This window comes from Eptatretus burgeri, chromosome 4 (assembly GCF_056783735.1).
Source record: "Eptatretus burgeri isolate ZD-2024b chromosome 4, Ebu_testis_v1, whole genome shotgun sequence".
Taxonomy (NCBI): Eukaryota; Metazoa; Chordata; class Myxini; order Myxiniformes; family Myxinidae; genus Eptatretus; species Eptatretus burgeri.
In genome coordinates, this window is record NC_140964.1 from 6,044,347 (window position 1) to 6,069,632 (window position 25,286).

Sequence of the window (25,286 nt, forward strand, 5' to 3'; positions counted from 1 at the left end):
GTACAGTACAGTACAGTACAGTACAGTACAGTACAGTGTAGGTCCTTGTACGTCGTGTGTACTTACCGATGTCCTTCCACACCTGGTTCGCACGTGCTTCTCGGAATCAGCTGGAATCATCTTTTAATTATGCAAATTTTAACGCACAACCGAACGTTTTTATAACCTCGATGAAAGAGAAGAGATTTTTATTTTCGTTATTCGGTGTTATAGTTACAACAGCGTTATCAATGATCCGTCGTTTACCATATTTGGGAAGAAAAAAAACCCCATGATGACCTCTTCGCGTGACATAAGGACGTTTCAAGCACGTGCCTCGAATATTCGGGACACAGCGGCAGTTGGCAATGTCACCATGAGACAGCCGTCTGGGCCACAGCTGATACGCGATGACGTTGCGACGGGGAGGACGCTGCTCGTAGATCCCGAACTTCGCCGCACTGCGGCAAGCCACAAACGACGGAACGAGATCGTCATCCGCACTGAAAAATAGTGCGTTCGGCCTTGGCCCTTGACAAAGTCGTCAAAAAGGCCCCAGAGGGAAGCGAGCGAGGATATGTCCGCTAGTCAGTCATCTTTCCAACCAGCGCCACAAGACGCGCAGCAGAGGAAGGTAATAAGAATCCCAAGCAGCACGATGACCGAAGAAGAAGAGGTGGAGGTAGTGGAGGAGGAGGAGGAGGAGGCGGTGGCTGGCGGAGTGATTCGAACGCCGCGCCCGTGAGGACGAGCCGGCGCGAGGCCCTCGAGTCGCAGGTCGCGGGCGCGTGTCGGTGCCGCATCACCTCAGTAGAGAAGCGGAGCCGCGCAGAACGGGCGGGAAGGTTTTGCTCACGTGGAAAAGAGCCCGAAGAGACGAGTTCGAGGTGAGTGCGAGTTGCCGGCGCGAGAGAGGCTTCCATTTCACGGGGCGTCACGAGGAGCGTTTGACAGGCGGAGACGCCATGTCTGTGCACATGTCCGTCCGGCAGCAGGCCTCGATCGCTCCACGAAGCCCGCGCTTCAGCCGTTCGGTCCGCACGACCCGACAGGATTACCTGCTTGAACGTCGAGGCTCGACCGTGCCTCAATTTTCCTCTCTCGGAGGATCGTCGGTGCCGTAGTTCGGTCGGACGGCGTGAGGCGTTTATTCGACTAGCGGCCATTCAGTATGTTCTGGGCGAGGTCGGCCCGCGATGATACCGGGCGATCTTTTTTTTTTTTTTTTAATGATCGTCATTGGTGTTTGTGCGTGTGCCTCCTCGTCCCGCCGTGGTTTTAAAAGCAGTTAACGATGACGTGATTGGTGAATTTGACGTGAAGTGCAGCACACAGCCTCACAGGACCAAGTTGCTAAGCGATTCTCGAACGCACGGAGCATGTTTGCTTGGACTTTTGTACTGATTGGCTCTTCACGTGACGTATCGAAGCCACCTTGCCACAAGTAACCAAATGGGCGTGGTCACAGGAACAAGGACACGCCCCCTTTCTCCAACTTCGGATTGCAGGCAAACTTGCTTTTGGAGACGAAACCCTCGAGAGAGATTTGACCTTATTTCGTGCTATCAAAGGCACCCGCCGTTGGTCCTCCTCCCACACCTTTCCCTCTTCCCTCCCCTTTCCCACCTCCCTCCTTCCCCACGACAGGAAGGATTTTGGATGGCAGACGATCCACTCTCTGGCTGGGTCGAGTTTGCTCATAAGTTGCAGGAAAAAAAGTAGTCTGTGTTTTGCAAGAACACGACGTGTGTGTGTGTGTGTGTGTGTGTGTGTGTGTGTGTGTGTGTGTGTGTGTGTGTGTGTGTGTGTGTGTGTGTGTGTGTGTGTGTGTGTGCGTGTGCTTAAAAGCTTCTGGAATTTGGAATAACTCCAAAGGGTACGTTCCAATCGTAGTCTGTGTCGAAGAAACTGGTTGAAAGGATCCAATCTGTCAAGCATGTAAAAAGGTCTCAAGTGATCAAAGGAGCCCGACGTGGGCAAGGGTCCAAGCTGTCTAATCTGTCTGGAGGGTCTGTGGGTCTTTGTGGTTTGAGGAGTTGAAAAGGGTCCTCGGAGATATCTGGGGTCTTGTGTTTCGGGGGTCTTTAAAAAAAATGTCACGAAGTTTGGGGTCTTCTGTTTTAACGTGTCTTGAAGGGTCTTCGGGGGTCTTTAAAGGCTGAGGGTTTTTTAAATTTTATTTCAACACTTCCACTTATCGTGGTGGAATGTTTTCATGCTGACAACTGGCGATGATCAATGGTACATCGCCACTGCCACATAGTATGGTGGCGCCCCTATAACCAATTCACCGGTGCTCTCGCCAAGCTCAGAAGGCAGACGGGCTGAGTCAACCCCACCTGGTGTTAATTCAGCGGCCCACGGGGCTCAAACTCAGGACCCAAAAATCTCAAGCCTGCCGCCAAAACCACTGAGCCAACACCAGGCTCTAAGCTGAGTTGGTGGATGACAATCCCCGGGTCGGACTTAGTGTGTGTGTGCGTGTGTGCACCAAATCTGGTGGTTGATGATTGTGTGATAGTCTTGATGCGACAACAGTTTGTACCTTTCGCCTTTGATGTTTCAACAGGATCCCGGTTTGTAAAGAATTTTCATCATAATCTCATTCCCCCCCCCCCTCCCACCAATCTCGCTCAATGCATCCTCATATCTAACTTCACTGAAGTATCCCCGTGCACTGTTCATCCGGAGGCTCTACTCGTGGATGGTTTGTTCAAGTTTCCTTTGTCCCTGAACGTGATCCCTCCACTACCTCCATGTATTTGTTGTTGAGCACATTTTACTCGCTGTTGGATGTTCCGAGTCGTGACTTGTTCTCCCCACTCCTTATCCACAGCACGTTGTCCTTCCCGCCTGTTCGGCCACGTGTGGGTTCCCGTTGCATTTCCGGACGAAGAACATAATCATGACTTCGGACAAAGACTGCGAGGCCGTGGCTGAGATGGCCCAAGGCAGCGTCCTGCCGGTGGGTGTCTGTGCGGCACTGTTTCACGAGTACCTCCCGCCACTTTGGCATGGTCTCGTGAGCACCTCTTTCCTCTTCGGTGAATGAACCCTCAGCCTCATGAGCACAGCCATGTGCATGGGGGGAAAATGGCTCGTGCTGGAGTGTGTGTGTTTGTTTCTTTCTGTGTGTTTGTTTCTTTCTGTGTGTTTGTTTCTTTCTGTGTGTGTGTGTGTGTGTGTGTGTGTGTGTGTGTGTGTGTGTGTGTGTGTGTGTGTGTGTGTGTGTGTGTGTGTGTGTGTGTGTGTGTGTGTGTGTGTGTGTGTGTGTGTGTGGTGTTTCTTTGTGTGTGTGTGTGTGTGTGGTGTTTCTTTGTGTGTGTGTGTGTGTGTGGTGTTTCTTTGTGTGTGTGTGTGTGTGTGGTGTTTCTTTGTGTGTGTGTGTGTGTGTGTGTGGTGTTTCTTTGTGTGTGTGTGTGTGTGTGTGTGTGGTGTTTCTTTGTGTGTGTGTGTGTGTGTGTGTGTGTGTGTGTGTGTGTGTGGTGTTTCTTTGTGTGTGTGTGTGTGTGTGTGTGTGTGTGTGTGTGTGTGTGTGTGTGTGTGTGGTGTTTCTTTGTGTGTGTGTGTGTGGTGTTTCTTTGTGTGTGTGTGTGTGGTGTTTCTTTGTGTGTGTGTGTGTGGTGTTTCTTTGTGTGTGTGTGTGTGGTGTTTCTTTGTGTGTGTGTGTGTGTGTGTGTGTGTGTGTGTGTGTGTGTGTGTGTGTGTGTGTGTGTGTGTGTGTGTGTGTGTGTGTTTTTCTTTTGGGTTGTCGATGGAGTCGAAAAAAAAAAATTTCGATTAAAAAAATTTTTTTTGATCTACCCTTATTTGTTGGTTGTGGTGTCGGTCTGTCCGTGTGTGTGTGTGTGTTTGTCGGGGGTTTTTGACCCCCTTGCAGTTCAATTTTGATGAAATTTGGGTGGTAGGACCAGTTTATGACCTCGTGCCGCGTAGGTACTGGTTGCTAACGCCCCTTTGGTTGCCTAGCAACGGGACTTTGAAATTTTTTAAAAATCATAAAAAAATTAATTTTTTCTAAAATCGGGCCACGAGCGACTGTGGGCAGTACATTCAGCCATATTGTCAAAAATTTCCAGCCGGATCCTATGACAACTTTCGGAGAAGATAGACTTTGAATGAACCCTGGTTGAAAACAATAAAAAAAACGAAGTTTGTTATATCTCAGAGACTCTGAGTCAGATATACATGGAACTGGTATGGTAGGTTCATGGTATGTCCTAGTTGTGTGAGAAAGAACCTTTGCTATGGGCCCCTCCGTTGCCTAGCAACGGCCAAAAAACCTCTAAATGTGGGGGTATTTTAACGAAAAAAAACAATCTGCAGCATTAACCCTTGAAGCTAGAATCATGAATTTTCTTGTGTTTAATCCTCAGGTCATTCCCCATCGAACGGGCCCATCACGTCAGGTTCTATTGGGTAGTCTACTACCTATGTCCGCCGACCGGCGTGTGTGTGTGTGTGTGTGTGTGTGTGTGTGTGTGTGTGTGTGTGTGTGTGTGTGTGTGTGTGTGTGTGTGTGTGTGTGTGTGTGTGTGTTTTTATTTCTCTGTGTGTGTGTGTGTGTGTTTTTATTTCTCTGTGTGTGTGTGTGTGTGTGTTTTTATTCTCTGTGTGTGTGTGTGTGTGTTTTTATTTCTCTGTGTGTGTGTGTGTTTTTATTTCTCTGTGTGTGTGTTTTTATTTCTCTGTGTGTGTGTGTTTCTTTCTGCGTGTGTGTGTGTTTCTTTCTGCGTGTGTGTGTGTTTCTTTCTGTGTGTGTGTGTGTGTTTTTATTTCTCTGTGTGTGTGAGTTTCTTTGTGTGTGTGTGTTTCTTTCTGCGTGTGTGTGTGTTTCTTTCTGTGTGTGGTGTGTTTTTCTTTCTTTGTTTGTGTGCGGGTGTGGTTTTCTTTCTCTGTGTGTGTGCGAGTGTGTTTTTCTTGATCTCTGTGTGTGTGCGAGTGTGTTTTTCTTGATCTCTGTGTGTGTGCGAGTGTGTTTTTCTTGATCTCTGTGTGTGTGCGAGTGTGTTTTTCTTGATCTCTGTGTGTGTGCGAGTGTGTTTTTCTTGATCTCTGTGTGTGTGCGCGAGTGTTTTTCTTGATCTCTGTGTGTGTGCGAGTGTGTTTTTCTTGATCTCTGTGTGTGTGTGCGAGTGTGTTTTTCTTGATCTCTGTGTGTGTGCGAGTGTTTTTCTTGATCTCTGTGTGTGTGCGAGTGTGTTTTTCTTGATCTCTGTGTGTGTGCGAGTGTGTTTTTCTTGATCTCTGTGTGTGTGCGAGTGTGTTTTTCTTGATCTCTGTGTGTGTGCGAGTGTGTTTTTCTTGATCTCTGTGTGTGTGCGAGTGTGTTTTTCTTGATCTCTGTGTGTGTGCGAGTGTGTTTTTCTTGATCTCTGTGTGTGTGCGAGTGTGTTTTTCTTGATCTCTGTGTGTGTGCGAGTGTGTTTTTCTTGATCTCTGTGTGTGTGCGAGTGTGTTTTTCTTGATCTCTGTGTGTGCGCGAGTGTGTTTTTCTTGATCTCTGTGTGTGCGCGAGTGTGTTTTTCTTGATCTCTGTGTGTGCGCGAGTGTGTTTTTCTTGATCTCTGTGTGTGCGCGAGTGTGTTTTTCTTGATCTCTGTGTGTGCGCGAGTGTGTTTTTCTTGATCTCTGTGTGTGTGCGCGAGTGTGTTTTTCTTGATCTCTGTGTGTGTGCGCGAGTGTGTTTTTCTTGATCTCTGTGTGTGTGCGCGAGTGTGTTTTTCTTGATCTCTGTGTGTGTGCGCGAGTGTGTTTTTCTTGATCTCTGTGTGTGTGCGCGAGTGTGTTTTTCTTGATCTCTGTGTGTGTGCGCGAGTGTGTTTTTCTTGACCTCTGTGTGTGTGCGCGAGTGTGTTTTTCTTGATCTCTGTGTGTGTGTGCGAGTGTGTTTTTCTTTATCCCTGTGTGTGTGAGTGTTTTTCTTTATCTCTGTGTGTGTTTTTCTTTGTGTGTTTCTTTCTCTGTGTGTGAGTGTGTTTTTCTTTCTCTGTGAGTGTGTTTTTCTTTCTGTGTGTGTTTTTCTTTCTATCTTTCTTTCTGTGTGTCTTACTTTCTCTGTGCGTATTACTTTGTGTGTGTGTGTGTGTGAGTGCGTGTGTGTGTGTGTGAGTGTGAGTGTGTGTGTGTGTGTGGGTATGTTGTGTGTCTGTGTGTGTGTGTGTGTGTGTGTGTGTGTGTGTGTGTTTTGTGTGTGTGTGTGTGTGTGTTTTGTGTGTGTGTGTGTGTTTTGTGTTCCACATCAAGACTATGCTTCAGATGAGCATAACCTCGAGGTTTGTCTGGAACAGGGATTGTGCTGAATGCAGTGAACACGTGTGTCCCCATTTTTAGGTCATCTCTTCGAGCATGACCTAATAATATGGGTGTCGATGTCCTGCGGTCCGTCTGTCCGTCCGTTCACAATGCAGTTGAAGCGGTAGATCGAGTCATTAGTGATCCTGATAAAGGTCGATGAGACGTACACGATGGTATGACTTTCAAGGTCAAGGTCAAGGTCACGAGGCCTTTGAAGTTGCGAAAATTGCAAATTCCATCTCCTCCGCCATTTCTCAAGCGATCTTGAATTTGATTGTAGCATATGAATCTATGGGACAATATCTAAATTTGGTCAGGTCGGATTTTCGATATTCGCTTTCGTTTTCGTGTCACGTGACTTCAAAGTTGGCAAAAAATGCGAAAAGGACGATTTTCAAAATCTATCTCCTCCTACATTTCTCAAGCGATCTTGAATTTGATTGTGGCATATGAATGAATGGGACAATATCTAAATTTGATTGGGACGGATTTTCGAATTTCGCTTTCGTTTTCGCGTCACGTGACTTCAAAATTTGCAAAAACTGCCCTACCTTCAGGAGGCTATATATTCTCTACTGGGCATGGTAAAAGTTAGTGAATGGTGTCATTGCATAGCACCTGACCTTGTCTTTCATGTCCATTCGAAAGAATACCGATATCTTCGTATACGTACACATCACGTGACTGAATTTTGCGAAAACTGCTTCATGTAGTTGCAAAATGACGATTTTCAAAATCTATCTCCTACATTTCTTAAAATATCTTGAATTTGATTGTGGCATATGAATCTATGGGACAATATCTAGATTTGGTCGGGCCAGTTTTTTTCTCGCAGAGATGACCGTCACTCCCGCACGGGTGTATTTTTCAATATATCTTTAACATAGCATGGCCGGCTGTGGTCTGACCGCTGTGTGGAAGGGCTCCAGGAAGAAAGCAAGTTTTGGACTGCTCGTGTAGCTTGTCCCACCAATCCAAAGCGAGCACATTTACAACCGACGCACAAGGATTTGTCATTTGATTTTCATCCTGACGTTTTTATTCCTCCGCCGATGTTTTTCAGGTTGTTTATCTGGCCGTGCGTCTTTGATAGGTTTTCGGTAACATGATAACTTGATGCCTGACGGGATCCAAGTCAAACTTGGTTCAAGTATGTAATGATGTCAAGATATACTGATTGGATTTTGAGGTCAGAGGTCATGTTGGGTAAAAATTATGTTGCTGTGCTAACTTGCGAACCAGTGATGGGATTTTAACCATACTTGGTGTTGGTATACAGTATGATGTGAAGATGAACTGATGAGATGGTGGTATCAAGAGGTCAAAGGTCAGAGTCCATAGGTTTTCGTTGCTCCGATAACTTGAGAACGGCTGAAGGGATCAAATTCAAGCTTGGTTCAAGTATGTATAATGATGTTTCAATAAACTGATGAAATTGTGGGATGAAGAGGTCAAAGGTCATGTCAATTAAAAATGTGATGTTTGAAAACGGCTGAAGGGATTTAAATCAAACTTTGTACAAGTCAAAGGTATTGACGTTATCACGTGGCATATCTGTAACAGCATCGAAGAGTGCTGTTCTAAATTCTTTATTTTAAAAATTTTTATGTTGCTGCTTCTTTTCACCCGTTTTACATGGAGGAAAATTGTTAGTGGGAGTTTGTAACATACATGTTTTATTTTCTTGTTCATCTTATAGTTTTTTTTTTTTTTCTCATTGCCTCCAGGTATTTTTGTTGGGTGGTTTTTGTCTGAACATTTGCTCTTTGGAAAGACTTAGTTCAACATCCAGTGATTAGAATGGTCCTTTAGTCGTCCTGTTTGGTAGAACTGCAATAAGAGTGGCCATGGTGGTTGCAGTCTTGTTTGCCATAGCGTTGAGCCTTACTTCCTGATGAATGTTTCGGTTTGACTGTCATGTCAGCTCATGTACACGAGCTTGTTGAGCAGTTTAACAGTGACTTTGTAAAGCTCGTTTACCATTGTCATTAACAATAAAATTGTCACAACATAATTTTGTCATCGGGCCTATTGAATCCCTCGTATTGTGGAGTGGACAGATTTGCGAATTTACTCCCTTTGGATTGTTCTCGGAGCCTGGTGGCTTGACGATGGGGAGGATTGGGAGGATTGGGAGGAGTGGTGGAGTGGTGTATAAAGGTGCATTCCCTGGTGTAGCCTGAACATTTCTCTTGTCATCAAAGGCTATTTCTGACTTGTTAAACTATGTGTCAACTCCAGGCTTTTGCGAGCACGGTTTGGATGCTTGGTTTTCCTCGTTTTATTTATTTATTTATGTATTGTGATTTGGTCACTACTTCTTTCCAGTTTTTAAAATTGTAAAAATTTTTAAACAAATTCTCAGACATCATTTTCATCCTTCAGATCTCGCAACCTTTTCTTATTGTTTCCACGTGGCTTTGCTGTGATTTTTTTGCAATCCACCATTATCAACATTTATTTGGTAAGTTACAATTTGTATTAAAAGCAAATTTATATTAAACATATATTTTGCAATTCAACATTTTCAACATTTATTTGGTAAGTTACAATTTGAATTAAAAGCAAATTTAAATTAACATATATTTCGACATACAGACGATAGGTGATTCAGAACAATTGATAAGGATGGAATGCAAAGTTCAAATAGGTCCTATTCAAACAAGAATTTGCGCTTGTAGCTCTTGTGTTTGTGGACTTCCACAGGGCAATCTCATTTGATGCTGAAGCAGTAGTCAGCCATCATATTTTTGTCCCATCGCCCTTGGTAGCGCTCTTCCATCGTCATGATGGAAGTGCTCTCCCTGTTCCTCACTTGCAGCCCGAAGGTTCTCAGAGAATTGATCAAGGTGACTATTCAGGAAATGGAGCTTGACACTCATGTTGCACCCAAGATTGCGAAAAGCCAACAGCATTCTAGTAACCAGAAACTCAGTTATCTGCCTTTTTGTTACCAAGAAAGTTTTGTATAACTGCGACGAAAGACAGCCACGCTGTCTTCTCCTTGTCATTCATCTTCCTTACAAATTCCTCATCACGTACAAGGGCACGAATTTGAGGTCCATCGAACACACCTGCTTTGATTTTCTCGAAAGACAAAGCAGGAAAAGCAGAAACTATATGTTGAAAACATTCACCATCAGTACTCAATGCCTTCACAAACTGTTTCATCAAGCCGAGCTTGATACGGAGTCGGGGAAAAATGATCTTCTCTCAGCTGACGATTGGGTCATTCACGATGTTTGGCATGCCTGCTTCCAGAGTTTCACGGATGGGCCACTCCTTCTGGATCCAGTGTTTCTCTCGAACTCGGCTCTCCCACATGCAGAGATGGCATGGAAACTTTGTGAAGCCTTTCTGTTGACCAAGGACAACGTTGACCATTTTCAGGTCCACACAAATGATCCAGTTGTGCTCGTGATATTTGAGTAAGTCGATGACCATTTTTATGTCATTATGTTCTTCTCGCAAATGCACTGAGTGACCAACTGGAACCGCTGTATAAACATTGCCATTGTGCAAGAGAATACACTTGAGGCTGCGCTTAGAGGTATCCAGAAATAATCGCCATTCTGTTGGATTATATGAAGTAACACCTAATTGCCTGAGAAGATCTGGGATATTGTGGCAGTAAACAAACTGCTTGTCTTCTGAGAAAAAGGCGACAAAGATCTGGTCCCACTTTCGGAAATATGAAACATTTGCATAGTGGTCAAGTAGATTTTTTTTCTTGCAGCCTGGATGCTAATACCTCAGCTGCTTTCTTGGAGAGCCCGAAATCACGCACCAAGTCATTCAATTCCCGTTGGCTAAACTGCTGAGGGGCTGAAGACTGTTTGGTATCAGATGAGGCTTCGGATTCTGAAATCATTTCTTAAAGCCCGTCATTACGACCCTCGTGCTCTTGCTGATCATGTTCACTGCCTTCATCTTCAGATAAGACAAAACCATTAAAGACTGGAACGGGGAGTTCCTCAGAGTGCGGAGTCGGTCAAATTGCTGAGGGAATACAGGGATAGGAGATCATTTGCCGTTTTTTTTTCTTGCCGACACCCTTTGTTTTGACCAGGCAAAAATAGCAGTCAGTTACGTGGTCCTTGGGTCCTCGCCAAACAATGGGAACTCCAAAAGGCAGACCCTTTCGTTTTCCTTTTGTCCAGTCACGAAGCATTTCCTCACAATTATGACATACAATATGAGAACCCATTTCTTGTCTTGGTCGCCAAGGGGAACATCAAAATAGACTTTATAGGCACGCCTTACAAACGATGTTATATTGCGCTTTTGACGAAGTCGTGTGTAGCAGCCACATACATAACAGAATGCATCAGGATTATTTACACATTTATGTCTTATTTAAGAAGCCATGATCACATCTGAAACAGAAAAAAACATAAAGTTAAAGAATAAATCTCAATAAAGAAAATTGATGTCAAATAAATCGTGAGCAAATCGTTAGCAGCAAAACTAATATGGTCAAAAGTTATTTAGCAGTTTAGGCATCGTATATTTCCACTAAAGTCCAAAATCACACCCCTTGTTCTCAAGTTATCCCTCATGCAAATAGCAATGGGTGTCCTTTTTTGTCAAAATCGCAAGTTTCAAATTGCATGAAAATTAGAGTATGTCGAGGAAAACTGATTTCAGATTTGAAATCAGCGTTGAAAAAATACATAGAATAAGTTGAAAAATCTCATGCAACAGATAATAAGAAAAAATTTGTTCCCCAGTGTAATCTATCTAGTTTTGTGTACAACTGCCCTGCAGTCTGTGCCCTCCGCTAGTTTCCCCAAACTCACAACTGGCTCCTTGTTCCATGCTGCGCACCTTCCCCTGGCTGTTTGCTGCGCGTTCCTGCATGTGTTCCCCCCAGCCCTCATGGAATGTTCTGAAGTGGCCAGCAATGAATCTCGATCTAAATCCCATTGAACACCTGTGGGGAGATCTGACAACTGCAGTTGGAAGAAGGCACCCTTCAAATCTGGGAGAACTGGAGCAGTTTGTATAAGAAGAGTGGGCCAAACTACCATTAGAGAGGTGTAGGAAGCTCATTCATTGCTATAGGAAGTGCTTGACTGCAGTTATTTTGTCCAAAGGCTGTGCTACCAAATATTACGTCGAGGGTGTTAATAATTTTGTGAATGCCATTTATTTTTATTTTCTTATTTAAAAGGATATTTTTGCGGTTCTGAAAATCGCACGCCTCTAAAGCAATGGCATCCATCATACAGTGACCCCCAGACAGTTATTTTATTCATATACGTGCAGTTAGACCTTTCCCTCATGTCTAATGGGTCAAACGGGATGAAGGCCGTTGTGTGGATCTCATAGTTAGGTCTAATTATATCTCTATCTTCATTCCAACTCTTCTCCTCTTATTCCTGAAATATATTCAAGCAGGCACCGCACCAGGGACGGCTGCTTCTGAAAACCGCAGCAACATCCTCCATGATAAGAATGCGTCCTCGCGGAGGCCAAAGGAAGCACAACCTGCGCAATGGAAAAATCCTCCGTTGCAAGATAAAGTGTCAAAGGGAATACTAGAACCATACGTTAAATCCAAACGCCGAACAGTACGCACGTGGCACGGTCTTTTCTACCCTCATTATATCCAATCCTTTCCTTCAATCCATCGCACAGTACGGTGCACGAATAGCACACACCTTCATTCGGCTCTGCATGCTGATTACAATAGCATATTACCAACGCACTGGACGGTGCACGCAAGGCGCACATCTCCATTCGGCTCTGCGCATGGGTTTCCAATAACATCTTACCGTCAATTTCCGCATGCCACCACTGCCACCAATGTCTCCCACGGACGGAAGACATCCTTCCTCACCTCTGCCTCTGCAGCCGCCACCAAGCAGAGGCATGCTGTACAGCCTGGATCGCTCGGGTCGCATGGTGTCTGGACGAAGCAAGCGCATTCATCAACGGCAGTGTGCCGGGTTTGCCCGAGCGGGCATGCCAATATTTTTGGCCACATCTATGTGGCCCTCGGCCAGTCGCCGGAGCACGGCTCGGGAGTTCAGTGCAATGTGATTCATATCACTGGGTTCGGAGTGAGATATTTTCAGCTCCGCGATCTCTCTCTGGATGTACAATAAGGCCATTTCCGGCCAGGCCGTGCGGTGGCCGGGCCCCAAAGGGAGCGCCCGATTCAGGTGACGACGCATTGCTTTGGGGTGGCGCCCCGCCCTGCAACGCCGGACCTATAAAGGACGGATCGCGAAGCCGTCCAGAGTGGTGGTGGTCGTCGTCATTGGTCATCATCATTTTTGCCTGGCCTTGGATCGATCTCTGCATATGCCTGCTGCTCCGCAAGTCGCGTCTGCCACTCTGCCCACTCGCTCTCGATCTCTGCCTTCTCTGGAATCTCCACTCCCTCGCCGCTGGCTACACCCACCCACTTTCTCCGCCTGCCTCTCGTCGCTGGACAACCCACTCACCTGGCTCCACCTGAAGTCCCTCCCTCATGCCTGACTGTCTCGCCCTTTCTCTGGATCGGTGCACGTGCTGTGCGACATCGTAATCAAGCAGGAGACAACGCGCCAACCCTCGAACCGGGATTGCTCGGTGGCACGTCCCCCCAAAACGTACTCAGTAGCACGGTCGGTCAACCGTGCAAGGTATTACGAGACCATTCGCCTCATCTCCTTTCTTGAGATTAACTCCTCTTCATGGGGTTTCGTGTACGTGTGTGTGTGTGTGTGAGATTGTGCCTGTCCTCGTTTAAGTTAAGAGTGCAGAAGAATTATATCGGGATATGTCTGCTCTGTCTGCTTTTGTAAGTTGCATGTTTTGTTGTCGCACCTCACATTTCTTTCTATCCCTGCTTACACACTAAAATAAATCTATTCACTGTGCCACATATTTTTCCTCACCTGCCTGTAATAATTACTTAATATGCAGAAATGTTCCCAGCTCGTTTTTGTATTTTCCTTCATTGATCCAGCATGGTCCGTATCCTAGCCTCGTCGGGACTTTATTCCCAACAATCCGCTCATTTTAGCCGGTACATTCCTTGGCAGTGTCATTCGGCTGCATCTGATCCGGTTTGGACAAGGCGTATCGAGGGTGTGTTCCCCGGTAATTAGGTCATGTGATTATTTTTAGGTCACTGATATTTGATGAAGGACCCGAAGTCACATGGTTGAGTTGTTGGCGACCCGCCACGTCATGGAGTTATCCGTGTGTGACGGCCAGCGATTCCGGGGAGTCTGGTGGGAACCCGAGATAGCTTCCCCCTCCCCGTGGTCTTCTCACCCGACCCCTCCGGCCACAACAGTATATTAAGTTCTAAATCAAAAACAAAGGTTCTGTCATATTAACAGTGAATTTTTAGAATTGTAGAGACCAAATACTTTCGTCAATTTCAACATATTTTTCAAGAAAGTTGAGTTATTTGAAAAAAGTGCAAGGGTACCAATATTTTTGGCCACGTCTATGACAATGAATACCTTTGTATCCATCATTGTGCAAGAACAACGATTTTAAAAAAAGTCTCGTTTTATAAACAACACTTTAATGATCGTATCATTTTGTTCACTTTGAGTGGGTGAATCCCAGCTGATTTTCCTTACATCCAGTACTATAAAAGTGAAATTGTGTTTGTTTATATATATGTTTGTTTATATATGCTTCAAAAACTAAAAAACGACTGAACCAAATTTTCCCTGCTGTCTTGGGGTACCCCAAGTCTGTTTTCTATCTGGGGGAGGGGGTTCAGGAGGTGGGGGGGGGGCGGGGAGACTTCAATTCTCTCTATGTAAGTGTGTGTCGTATAGCCAGTGTTGTAAATCATCATCTTGCATAAAAGAAAGTTTAAACAACTTCATATGCATTGCGGTGGTGATGAAATCTGAGTGAGAATAATTAGAAATTTTCCATATGTTGCATTTCACTCATTTTTAAGTGGAGGCTCAAACCAAAGCATCCAACACAACTTAATAGCGAAGTGGAGTTCATTTCCCCCTTCCCCTCCCCCCCCCCTTTCACTCTGGCAATATATATATATATATATATATAAGCAGCAAGATTGGCTGATGAAATATTTGTGGGCATTAAAGAAGAAGAAGAAAAAGTTAGTTGATGAAGGTGATGTTCGGTGACTTCCAACCAGATGGAAGGTGACCTCAGGCAAATGATAGGGTGAATAGAGGAGAATGTTTGTGAATACAATATGCTGTCTTTTGATTACATTTGTCAGCGAAGTGATGGGTAAACATACCTTGTGAATAATAATATAGGAGTAGTTTGCGATTGTTTTGCTGTTGTTACTTATTCGTAGGGCTATTCATATTGTTGACTCCACTGGGTTATTAAGAAAATGTGTGTATATTTGTGTGAATATTTTGCTCCACGAGCAGGGCCGTGTTTTTATTTTTATTATTATTATTTTTTTAAATTTATTTTATTTATTTGAAGGTGATGCCCAATTTACTTATTTTAGCTTGGAATCACCCTGGCCATGTATTTGTCATTAATCAGGGTGCTGTCAACGGTGAACCGCTCAATCCTCTGGCGGCGGCTTGGAAGACCCCGGCTCCTCCAAATGAACTCCTTGCTCCTGAATCTCATGTCAATGGTGGTTGGCAGGATGTAGAGATGTCATTCTCCAAAGGTAGTGAATTGCATTCCAATGCACGCACTCTGCTTTTTGTTTTACATCTTTGCGCATGCTTGAGAGACCTTTGAGGTTGTCGTCGATCCCGGAGATTTTCACGTTTTGGTGATTTATTTATCTTTGTTTTTCGCATTTGGAAGGTTGTCTGTAAAGTTTGTAAATGACATTCGGCTTGCATCGCCATGCATATTGCTTACTGTGCAAGGAATTATTAGATTTTTCATTTAATTCTGCTCAAAGGCAGGAAATGTTTTGCGATGACTCGCAATGCTTTTGCTAACGTGTGCCAATTTGCTCGCTCATTTGACAAATGCCCTTTCATATTGCTTTATCCCGTAACCTCCACTGAAAGTTTATCCTATAAACTCCAATTAAAGGCTTATCATGTAAACTCCATTTACATTCTCTGGTTTATGCTGAAATAGGCCAGCGTTGCTGTTTTGTAAATCCACGAGCTGTAGACGTCGATTGGTTGTGAAATTTCAAAAAAGCATCAGCAGTTTATCTTTCGGCTTGAAAAGAATGGGCGTTCTGATGCTGAACGCATGCTGGATTTCCAAGAGAGGTTACTGCCTTTTATAATGTACTTGCACAATGGTTTTATTTTGCTTTGTTCATGAGATATATATATATATATATATATATATATATATATATATATATATATATATATATATATATATATATATATATATATATATACATACATACATACATAGTGACTCGATAAGAGGACAGTTGGGGAATAAACAAGACAATAACTAAATAATATGGGGAGGAGAAATGAAGTTTGAAGAACCACTTGTTAATCCATCCCATTTGGTTTCTATGTGCTGTGTTTGATATTACTTTTGTTACCTCCACTACCGAAGGTGAACGAGGTTGTTTTCACCCCTTTTTGTCTGTGCTTGTTTTTGTTTGTTTGCAGGATATCTCAAAGTTGGGAACTGATTTGCATAAAACTTGGTGGACATGTTGGGTGTGTGACAAGGAAGAATTGATTCAATTTTGGTGAAGATCTGGTTCTGGATTGGGCTCCCATTATTTTTTTAAAGTGATCCTTCACCATTGAGAGATCGGGTGAAACCGATATATAGTTCGATATCTCAAAAAGTTGTGGACGGATTCTGATGAAACTTTGTGGACAGGTTGGGTGTGACAAGGATGAATCGATTCGATTTTGGTGAAGACCTGAATCCGGATCTGGATACTAGAATTATTTAATTTTTAAAGTGATTCTTCACCATTGAGAGATTGGGGTCAAAATACGATACAGTACTGTATAGCATGATGTTTCAAAAATATAATGGGCCCGATATGTTCCTATGGATCAGGCATTACGTGGCGGAGGTATGCACTCTACCGATTGCCCTTCGAGTTGTTTGTGCTTTTGAACGTCCAAATTTCTGCGATGAGGATAAATATAAATTGTCACAGAGGAGTCATTCCATCTGAAATCACCAAATTTAAGAAAATGTTCCCAGTTGACCCCTCAGATTTACTTTAAACTTTCATAAAATAGTTCCCAGGTATCAAAATGAAGCTGCGTAAAATTTTAGGTCCATAGATGCGGTCAACTCTGAGATATTGAGGGTTGAAAATGTGGTTGTGGCCCTATTTTTATGGTCGTTGCGAGCATCACAAAATGAACGGCTACTTTTCAACTCCCAAAAGTTTTTAAATATTAATGCTCGAGCCTTGAAATTTTCAGAGATTATTCTTCTATAACTGCTCTGCAAGAAACAAACATTAAACTGAGTATACCTCCATTAAATTTTATGACCTGATCAGTTGAAATCCAGAAAAAATGTTGGTTTTGTATGAAGACCCAACTTTGAGAACCCATATATTTTTATTGACCCATCGCAGAAGCTTGACATTTTTTCATGTAATAACTGTATGGTAGTAGAATTCACATACATGTTTACTTTTCTTAATCAGTCATATATATATATATATATATATATATATATATATATATATATATATATATATATATATATATATATATACATTTATATACATTTATTACAGTCATGATCCCTCAAATATTGAAAATTTTCATTTTCCCCTGAAATTCAGGTGAGGATTGCAAATATATGACAAGGTATATCACTTCAAATGGTTCACCATTGGAAAGAGCATATTCAAGTTTACAAAAGTGTCAAATATCAAAGTGGTATATTTTAAAATATATATATTTTCTTTTTTTTTCAAAAACTTAACACAGTCGTGAATACATGAAGTGTGTGCATGGTGTGGGCACCATGGTAATCATGAATGATTAGTTCTATGATTCAAATTAATACAAAAATATATCACATATTGCAATAACAATGTAATAAAACATTTCACATAAATGATTTGAATAGGTCCTTGATCTGCTTTTCCAAGTCAGATGCGAGCTTGTACTGCCTCCCAGTTGACGTTAGGGGAGCATCAATAACTTTCATCACATGGACCAAAGGAACCCAACAAATGTCCTCCCTTGAATGTAACTATATACATTGCTGACATCAGCAGATCAGCCACTATTCCTGAGTTCTATTTTTAGCCCCAGCCAGATGAGTTAAGCTCTTGCTATTTACAAATTTAGAAACAAAGAATTACAAATTCAAATTTCAAAGTATTGTGTTCATGGTATCCTAATAGCAGATGATATGTATGTACATTGTATATACATGTACTACATGTAAAAAGACTGTTCATTAAATAGCGCACAGCACTGGCAGAACATCATTTATTCAAATATTTTAAAAATATTGATAGAAACATTATACCAATGTTGAACGTTGTTAATTGGAACAAAAGTAATATCAAACACAGCACATAGAAACAGAATTAATATTCAAATATTAATTCTGTGATGACCGTCACCCCCACACGGGGGTAATTTTTTTTAATTGTTCTTTTTTTCGTTGGCTACGTAGAGGAACAATTTTGTGATCACTTTGATGGCCAAACCCCAAGCCGGAAATGATTTGGCTGCTACATAGATTACTGTATCGGTGCAACATCCTGCGGTACACCGAAGTTTGAACCCTGGTAAATCCTTTTGTGCTGACCTCAATTTATTTATCTTGATAGGTTTCAGATGCCACTGCCATTTCTATGTTTTGTTAACAGGAAATGTCCGGGCTACCATAGTCCATTACAAATGTAGTACTCATTCCACACTTACCTGTTGTGTTTATCCTCTCACCCTTCCCACATTAAAAGGTCTATTCCATATTCTAAATTGCTTAGGCTCCACCGTTTGTGTGCAGTGGTCATTCAGACATCAAATCATGGTCTGATGAAATGTTAATTCTTTTTATTTTCATTTTTATTTTTTTCTTTACGTGAATCTCGTGGAAGAGCTGAAACACAGAATGGATCAGAACGCAACATAACAAAAGGAATAGCAGAAGAAGGGGAAACAACACCAGAAGGGTGGAGGGAGAAATTGGAGCTGGATGAACAAGGGATGTGGGTAAGGATGAGGGGTAGGAGAAAACACAAGGGGTGGAGAAGATTGATACAGAAACAAAATTTTTGGAGCGTTTGGAAGCCGATCAGAGTTAACCCATTGTTTACAAAGTGTGATTATCCTTGCTGCCAATATTGATTGATCAATATTGATCCACCCCGCACACACAGTCTCCCCCCCCCCGCACCCTCTGCACAAAGTCCCCCCCCCACACCCTGCGCACAAAGTCTCCCCTCCCCCACACCCCGCACACAAAGTCTTTCCCCCCCCCCCACACCCCACGCACTCATCCAAACTCGCTCTTCCTCACATGTGGTGACTTCAATTGTCACCATGCTAATTGGATGTGTGTTGGTACCCTTCTCACCAGACGTGGCACTTCTGCAAAGGACTTCTGTGACTGCATGGGACTGACTGAATTTGTGAAGTTTCCCATTCGGATTTCTCTCATTGGCAAATCTTCCCTTCTGGATTTGGTGATGACCAACTTCCCTGCCAATGTCTTGCATGTCCTTTGCTCCAATTGACTCATCTGATCATGTGCTTGTGAAGGTCAACATCTCACTGGCCATTCTCCATGCTAGCGAATCTGGCAGTTCACTTGGGCAAACTGGCAGGGACAACAAGCAGCCATCACACTTCAGGACTGGTCTACTATATCGACCACCCCTGATATTGATTCGGCCTGGGATTTCTTCCACAGAAACCTGCCCTCTCAAATGCACAGATTCATCCCTTCTCTTCTACAGTTATCTTACCTATCCTCCTGAATTTGGTACCCTGAATTCTATGGTGAGGCAGTTGCTTGAAAACAACTTTCATTCTTCTCCTGGATGGCAAATCCAACTGAAGCATTCCACAAAGCCCCCAACAAGTGTCTGCTCTCGGGAGAGCTCGATAGCAGCATCTGGCCAATCTCGCGAATGAACTTTTGAAACTTGTCTTCCTCCTCAAAAACCTAGTTGTACCTTGACAATTCTGTCTTATGAGGAGTATGCTCCTCTTCCTTCCACACCACAGCCAACTCCATTCATCGAATGCCTTAATTCTGTTTGCTTGCAAATCTTGTGTCCCCCTCTCTGTACCTTCCCTTCCCAGTCATACCCAACCGCCTTGAATCTGTCTTTTTGCACCTGAGAAGGTAGAAAAGTTTTTTTCAATCCTCGACTCTGCTCCAGGACCGGACGCCATTCGTTCGCGTGTCTTGTAAACCTCCTCTGCTGCTCTTGCACATCTGGATATATCTCGAGCTTTTGATAGTCTGGCATCCCACCTTACCTTCCAAACTGTCAGCCTGTGGAATCCAAGGAGAAATCAATTCGTGGATTACTGACTTCCTCTACTCTCAAAGCCAACATGTAGCTTTCAACGGAACCCTTTCTTTGCCTCTCCCTGTCAACGTTGGAGTACCCCAAGGCATTGTTCTAGGCTCCATATTGTTCCTCATATTCATCATTGACCTCACTGACTCCCTGTAAAATCCTCATTATCTCTTTGCTGATGATATTACGCTCTACCGTGACATCCCACATCCTTCTGGCAAGTTGGCAGCAGCCTGTTCCCTCTTGTCAGACCTTGACACAATCACAAACTGGTCAAACACTTAGAACATGTCTTTCCATCCTGAGAAATTCCACACACTCGCGCACTCTTTCTGAAAGGACCGTTCCACAAACCTTCCCATCTACTTTCTGAAAAACCGTCTCAGAGGTTCAGTCACTCAATCTCTTGGGAAAGCCCATTTTAAAGTTTGCCTCAAAATCCAGATGAGGCTTGGCATCTTCCATCATGCAAAGTTCTTCTGTGGCACACCTGAGCTCCTGTCCACCTACAAGGCTTTCATCTGCAGCTTGATAGAGTACTGCTCTCCGGCATCGCATCTTGCTCAGCGTGATGCCGTGGAAACCAAGGTTTTCACGATCGTTGGAATCTTTCACGATGAAGCTGAGTCTATGGACCAATCACTTTGCCATTGCCGACAGGTTGGTGGTATCTCTACTTTCTTCTGCCTCATTTCTGGTCTTGCACCCTCTTCCCTCTCCATGCTCTGTACACCCCCCCCCCCAAGTATCTGCATGATGCACGTGGTCCACCAGCAACCCCCTTCTCGTGAAACTGAAACTGAAAAGAACCACTGCTTACCTCCACTCATTTATTCCTCTCTTTTCCTGCCTGTGGAACCATCTTGCACTCTTCAATCTCATTCTGCTCTTCCAGTCTTCAAGACAACTGTTCACCACCATCTCAAGTCATCCTCCATCCAAAGCCATGATCTGTTCTACATCCGTTAAACAACCACCTCTTCCCAAAAGTTGCTTATGTATCCATCTTATCCACCGCTTATGTTCTCCCTTAACCTTCATCGTTACCTGCATCCCTTGTTTGTCCGTCTCCGTCTCCGTCTCCCTTCTTCCTTCACCTTGCTATTGTTTCCCTTTTATTATCCTGCTGTTCTCTTTGAATTGTTATGTTGTATCCTGGTCTTTTCTGTCATAGTTCTTCCATGAGCCTAGGTCACGTTCAAAAAAGACCGTTTTACAACCTTCCGAACTTGAAATTGAAGAAAGAATTCCACTTTTATTGATTTGTCATCCGAGTTACCTCACAGGTAAATATGTCATTCGGACAAACTTCAAGTTACACAATGATTCTGAAATGACCAGCTTTTTTGGATTGCTTGTTTAACTGCTTCTTCTGATCTCTTGAATAGGACAGTCCCTGGTTAAAAGACTTGCCCTTTGTCCTTCAATCAGAGATAGTCTCAATTTCAGGACCGAAAATCTCTCTCGAGTTAACGCTGCAAACATGTTTTATAGAAATTCCACGGAACTTGAGCACGCTCCGGTCTGAAGGGTACATTTTCATGTGGGGAGGGGGGGGAAAGAGGACCTTCAATGTTCGCCTAATCTCCACCAAATTTTGAATATGTGTTGGTAGTACCAGGGGTCAGGTCGTAGGCACAAGGGGAAAAAAATCACAGAGAATGTTGTCTAAAGTTCTATAGAATTTTGAAAGATCATTAAAAAAAAAATTTTTTTTAAAGACATAGACAAACATTCGTGACACAACACAAGGAGATGAGACAAACACAGCCACTGAGCTTTGTTGGGGGGGGGGGGGAGTTCCGTCACTTCTGTCACTTCCCGGCGTGCACTGGGTACTAGCGATATAGCAACAATGGTCCCGCTTTTCTCACTGCACTCAGTGGGGCATTTCCTGAGGAGGAATTTCCTCCTCCCCATTGATGCCAACCTATGGTGATTTAATTGTCTGTGCTCTTAACCTTTTAAATCCTTAACCTCAAGCAAGGATGTAGCGTGTACCATTTCTAATGTGCTTTTTTAAATTTAAAAATATTTATATATATATATTTTTAATGTTTTATTCTTCTTTGCAGTTTTTATAAAGTGTTTTGACATTTTACTTTTCAATTAAAAGGATGTAAACAAATTGAATGATTATGTTGTAACACCAGGTACACTCAGAGGAGAGGCTTTCAGTGGACTCATAATTCCCACAACTGAGTGAATTTGAATGCAAAAAGAACCATGATGGCTTTTTCACATTTGTTTTAAAAAGCTTTGAACTGAGGATGGAGGAATATCCCTTCTATGATCAATCCCTCATTCCCTACGTCCACCCCCCCCCACCCCATCTGATCGGGGCAGGCTTCTATGCAACCCATCTTTGCCGTCATAAAAATGTGATTTTTCTTCCCTTTCGTGAGGGACTTGGTGTGATGTGTTCGAATTTGGTCTAATGCTACAAATGCTGCTTGCTAATTTACGAATCTAAGGATGAGGCATGGAATTAAAACTAAATGATTAATACTTTTGCCTGTGCCTGGCTGCACGTTGATTGCTTGCTTCATGTTGAGACAGATCGCACAAGCATGTCTTTGTTATTAAGGCAACCATGAGGTGCCTGCCCTCTCTGGTACTTTTCATTCTTTGCAATGGATACTGAAAGGATGTTTGTCATTTGGTTGATCGAGGTCAGCAAATGCAACACGAATGCCATTTGCTTCTTATTCATTCACATTTACCTCTTATCCTCTTGACATTGAGCTTTGTCTGTTCAACCACTTGCAGAGTTTGCCCAGGTGAACGGTGATGCTTCTGAGCACACTGATGATTGCTCAGAGCCTCCGATTCCATCCACCGAGAGCGCTCAAAAGCGTGTGTTGAATTCTAAAGGGACGAAGGAGAGAAAAGATGAGGCCTCACCTTGTGAGCTTGTCCGTTCTCCTGATTCCCATACCATGAATGGAGAAGTTGGGATTAAAGATAGTGGTGTTGTCTCCAGCAAGAAGACCATTGAGATTGGTAAGTCATTATAATTGTATGAACTCAAATATGAGACTTGTGCATTGGGGCATGAGAAATATGAAGACCATTTTAAAAAGTTATACGAATAAGATGCTCACACTTTTTCTGCCGAAACTTGTTGACATGGCCTGTTGTGTCACAAAAAGGGAACATTTAGACAAATGGAGGATAAGGACATGAAATAAAGGCTCACAGGAATGAGGGATTTTAAACATGCTGGACTATCGTGTGGGTCTGACGTTTCTAACGACTGCGTATATATTTTAGTGATGCAGCGCTAAATGACATTTAATTACTTCTCCGCTTACGGGAAACATTCGGTTTGAAAAAAACTGCTATATTAAGCACGAGCAAATACCACCGGTCGCTTCACTGTCGGGAATACTGAAGGGGAAGGGGGGGGGTGGAGAGAGACAGGAGGGGTGTGGGAGTGAGGAGGGGTGGGGGAGGAAAGGCAGATGTGCGGTGGAGTGTTAATTACGATTCATACTGCCTCATCAAAATTATTCTGCATAGAATATCAGTGAAGATGGAAGGAAACGGTCTGAAATCCATTTTCTACCGGTCATACGATAAACACCTGGAGCCAAGCCGTCTGTACACAAACACTGCTCGGACACATCTGAACACTAGCTCTCGTCTGGAGAAAAACTCGCGTCCAGACATAAACGCTGCCCCGACATAACCACCGTCTGGATATTGAGACAGACACTGAGATGGAGACTGAGACAATGTTATGCTTTATGACAACATACACACACATTAGTACTTGGCCGATTTTCGGGAATCGGCAGGTTGGAGTCGGTGTGATTACCGACTGCAGTACATACTGTATACAACCCAGAAAGCTTGAGTAGCTTTCACCGAAAAACAACGTTGCATTTATATAGACGTTTCGGGGATATGTTCACAAACATTAATATTTACAAGTTGCAGTACATTCAAAGTACACCGCCCATGCTAAATAAATAAATCCTCCAACACGCAATGCCTCCAGGGAGCGGTGTACTCTGAGGTGAATGTGTTCAAATGATACTAACTCGCCATGCAGCTTATGCAGACGGATATTGAGTGAGTGGTGTGCAATAATTGATTGATTCAGTGATTAATTGCGTAATTAAAATAAATAATTGTCATGAGATAATCAATTTCTCAATTCGTTGCCAAAGGCATACTGAAACCACCACTGTTTCATCCGAATCTGTAACTGAAAATTAAGTAATTCATTGAAAATTAAATTATTAATTGATCAATAAATCAAAAATACCCTTTACAGTCAAATCACTTGTTCACTGTCATGTCCAAATGTTAGTTTCCAAGCTCAAAAGGTGCCTGAGATATTTCTTTATTTTTTAATCCTTGTATAGGTCAAGTGTAACCATTTGTTCACTCACCTGAGTATTTTGTTATTTTTGGAAAATGCAGATAATCCAGAATTACAAACGATGACACCAGAAGAACTGAAAGATTTGCTGAAAAAACAACTGGAATACTACTTCTCTCGGTAAGTTTGAGAATCCAAACCCCCCCCCCCCCAACCTCACTCCACCATACACTTCTACTTCACAAAATGCAATTTGACTTCCTACAACTTCATTTGTAGCTTTACCTTTGATTTGGGTCTTCATGTGACAACACATCAATTTTAATCGCATTAAATTTTCTTGAAAAATAATTGAGCGTACTTTTCATTGTAATTTCATTTTCATAGGTCCATTGTGTCGTACACGCACACGCACACGCACACGCACACACACATGTATATGTATTTATGTATATGTGTATATATATACATCCATACACATTTGTGGTTTCATTCCTCACGCATCACAAAGTTGTGCCGATGAGATTGATAACTAATGAATGATTGCGATGCGTTTTGTTTTTGCTTTGCAGGGAAAACTTGGCAAGTGACATGTATTTGGTGTCCCAGATGGACAGTGACCAGTATGTTCCCATCTGGACAATTGCAAACTTTAATCAAGTGAAAAAGCTTACGAATGACAAAGAACTAATTGTTGAAGTCCTCAAATGTGCGTATATATTCCAACCCCCCCCGCACCCCCCCTTCCTCTGCTGCATTTGATACAGCAGACGATGTTGGATTCCTTTGAATATGTTGCATCTCAAAAAGGAACTTGTTCATTACTTGATTTAGTGGGATCATGTCTCTGTGCCAGCGTCCCCACTCGTACAAGTGGATGAAAAGGCCGAGAAGGTTCGTCCAAACCACCAGCGTTGCATTGTGATTCTGCGTGAAGTGCCTGCCTCAACACCCTTGAAGGTGAAAAATCACCTCTTTCATGCCATGTGGAGTTTGAAATGTTTACCTTTATTGCTGGCTGTCCACATTAATGATGGTGGGGTTGGCTAAATGGTTAAGGTGGCTGTCTTGAGATCTTAGGGTCTTGAGTTTGAGCCCCTGTTCTCCATTGAAATATCACCTGGTGGGTTGACTCAACATATCATCCTTCTGAGGTCGGCAACATGAGTACCAGCTTACTGGTAGCAGTGGCACTGCATCAGCAGCACAGCCGTGCTTCCAGAAATGATGCAACCAGCAGCCACAGGCTGCATATGAAAC

At 43.2% G+C, this 25,286-nt stretch overlaps 1 protein-coding gene across 4 annotated transcripts in view; it reads left to right on the forward strand.

Moving 5' to 3' along the window:
* The first annotated feature begins 385 nt into the window (after nt 1-385).
* Nucleotides 386-25,286, forward strand: part of LOC147027392 (la-related protein 4-like) — an 86,610-nt gene continuing 61,709 nt past the window's right edge. The window contains exons 1-7 of one of the 4 annotated variants that reach the window (XM_085876749.1): nt 386-866; nt 2,816-2,944; nt 14,770-14,902; nt 22,466-22,699; nt 24,122-24,206; nt 24,599-24,735; nt 24,883-24,986. In XM_085876749.1, coding sequence (XP_085732875.1) covers nt 2,885-2,944; nt 14,770-14,902; nt 22,466-22,699; nt 24,122-24,206; nt 24,599-24,735; nt 24,883-24,986 — 753 coding nt within the window. In that variant the 5' untranslated portion in view covers nt 386-866; nt 2,816-2,884. Of the gene's footprint in view, nt 867-2,815; nt 2,945-3,007; nt 3,024-14,769; nt 14,903-17,835; nt 17,951-22,465; nt 22,700-24,121; nt 24,207-24,598; nt 24,736-24,882; nt 24,987-25,286 lie in introns of those variants that run through there. The other 3 variants (XM_085876750.1, XM_085876752.1, XM_085876751.1) reach the window with 3 other exon arrangements.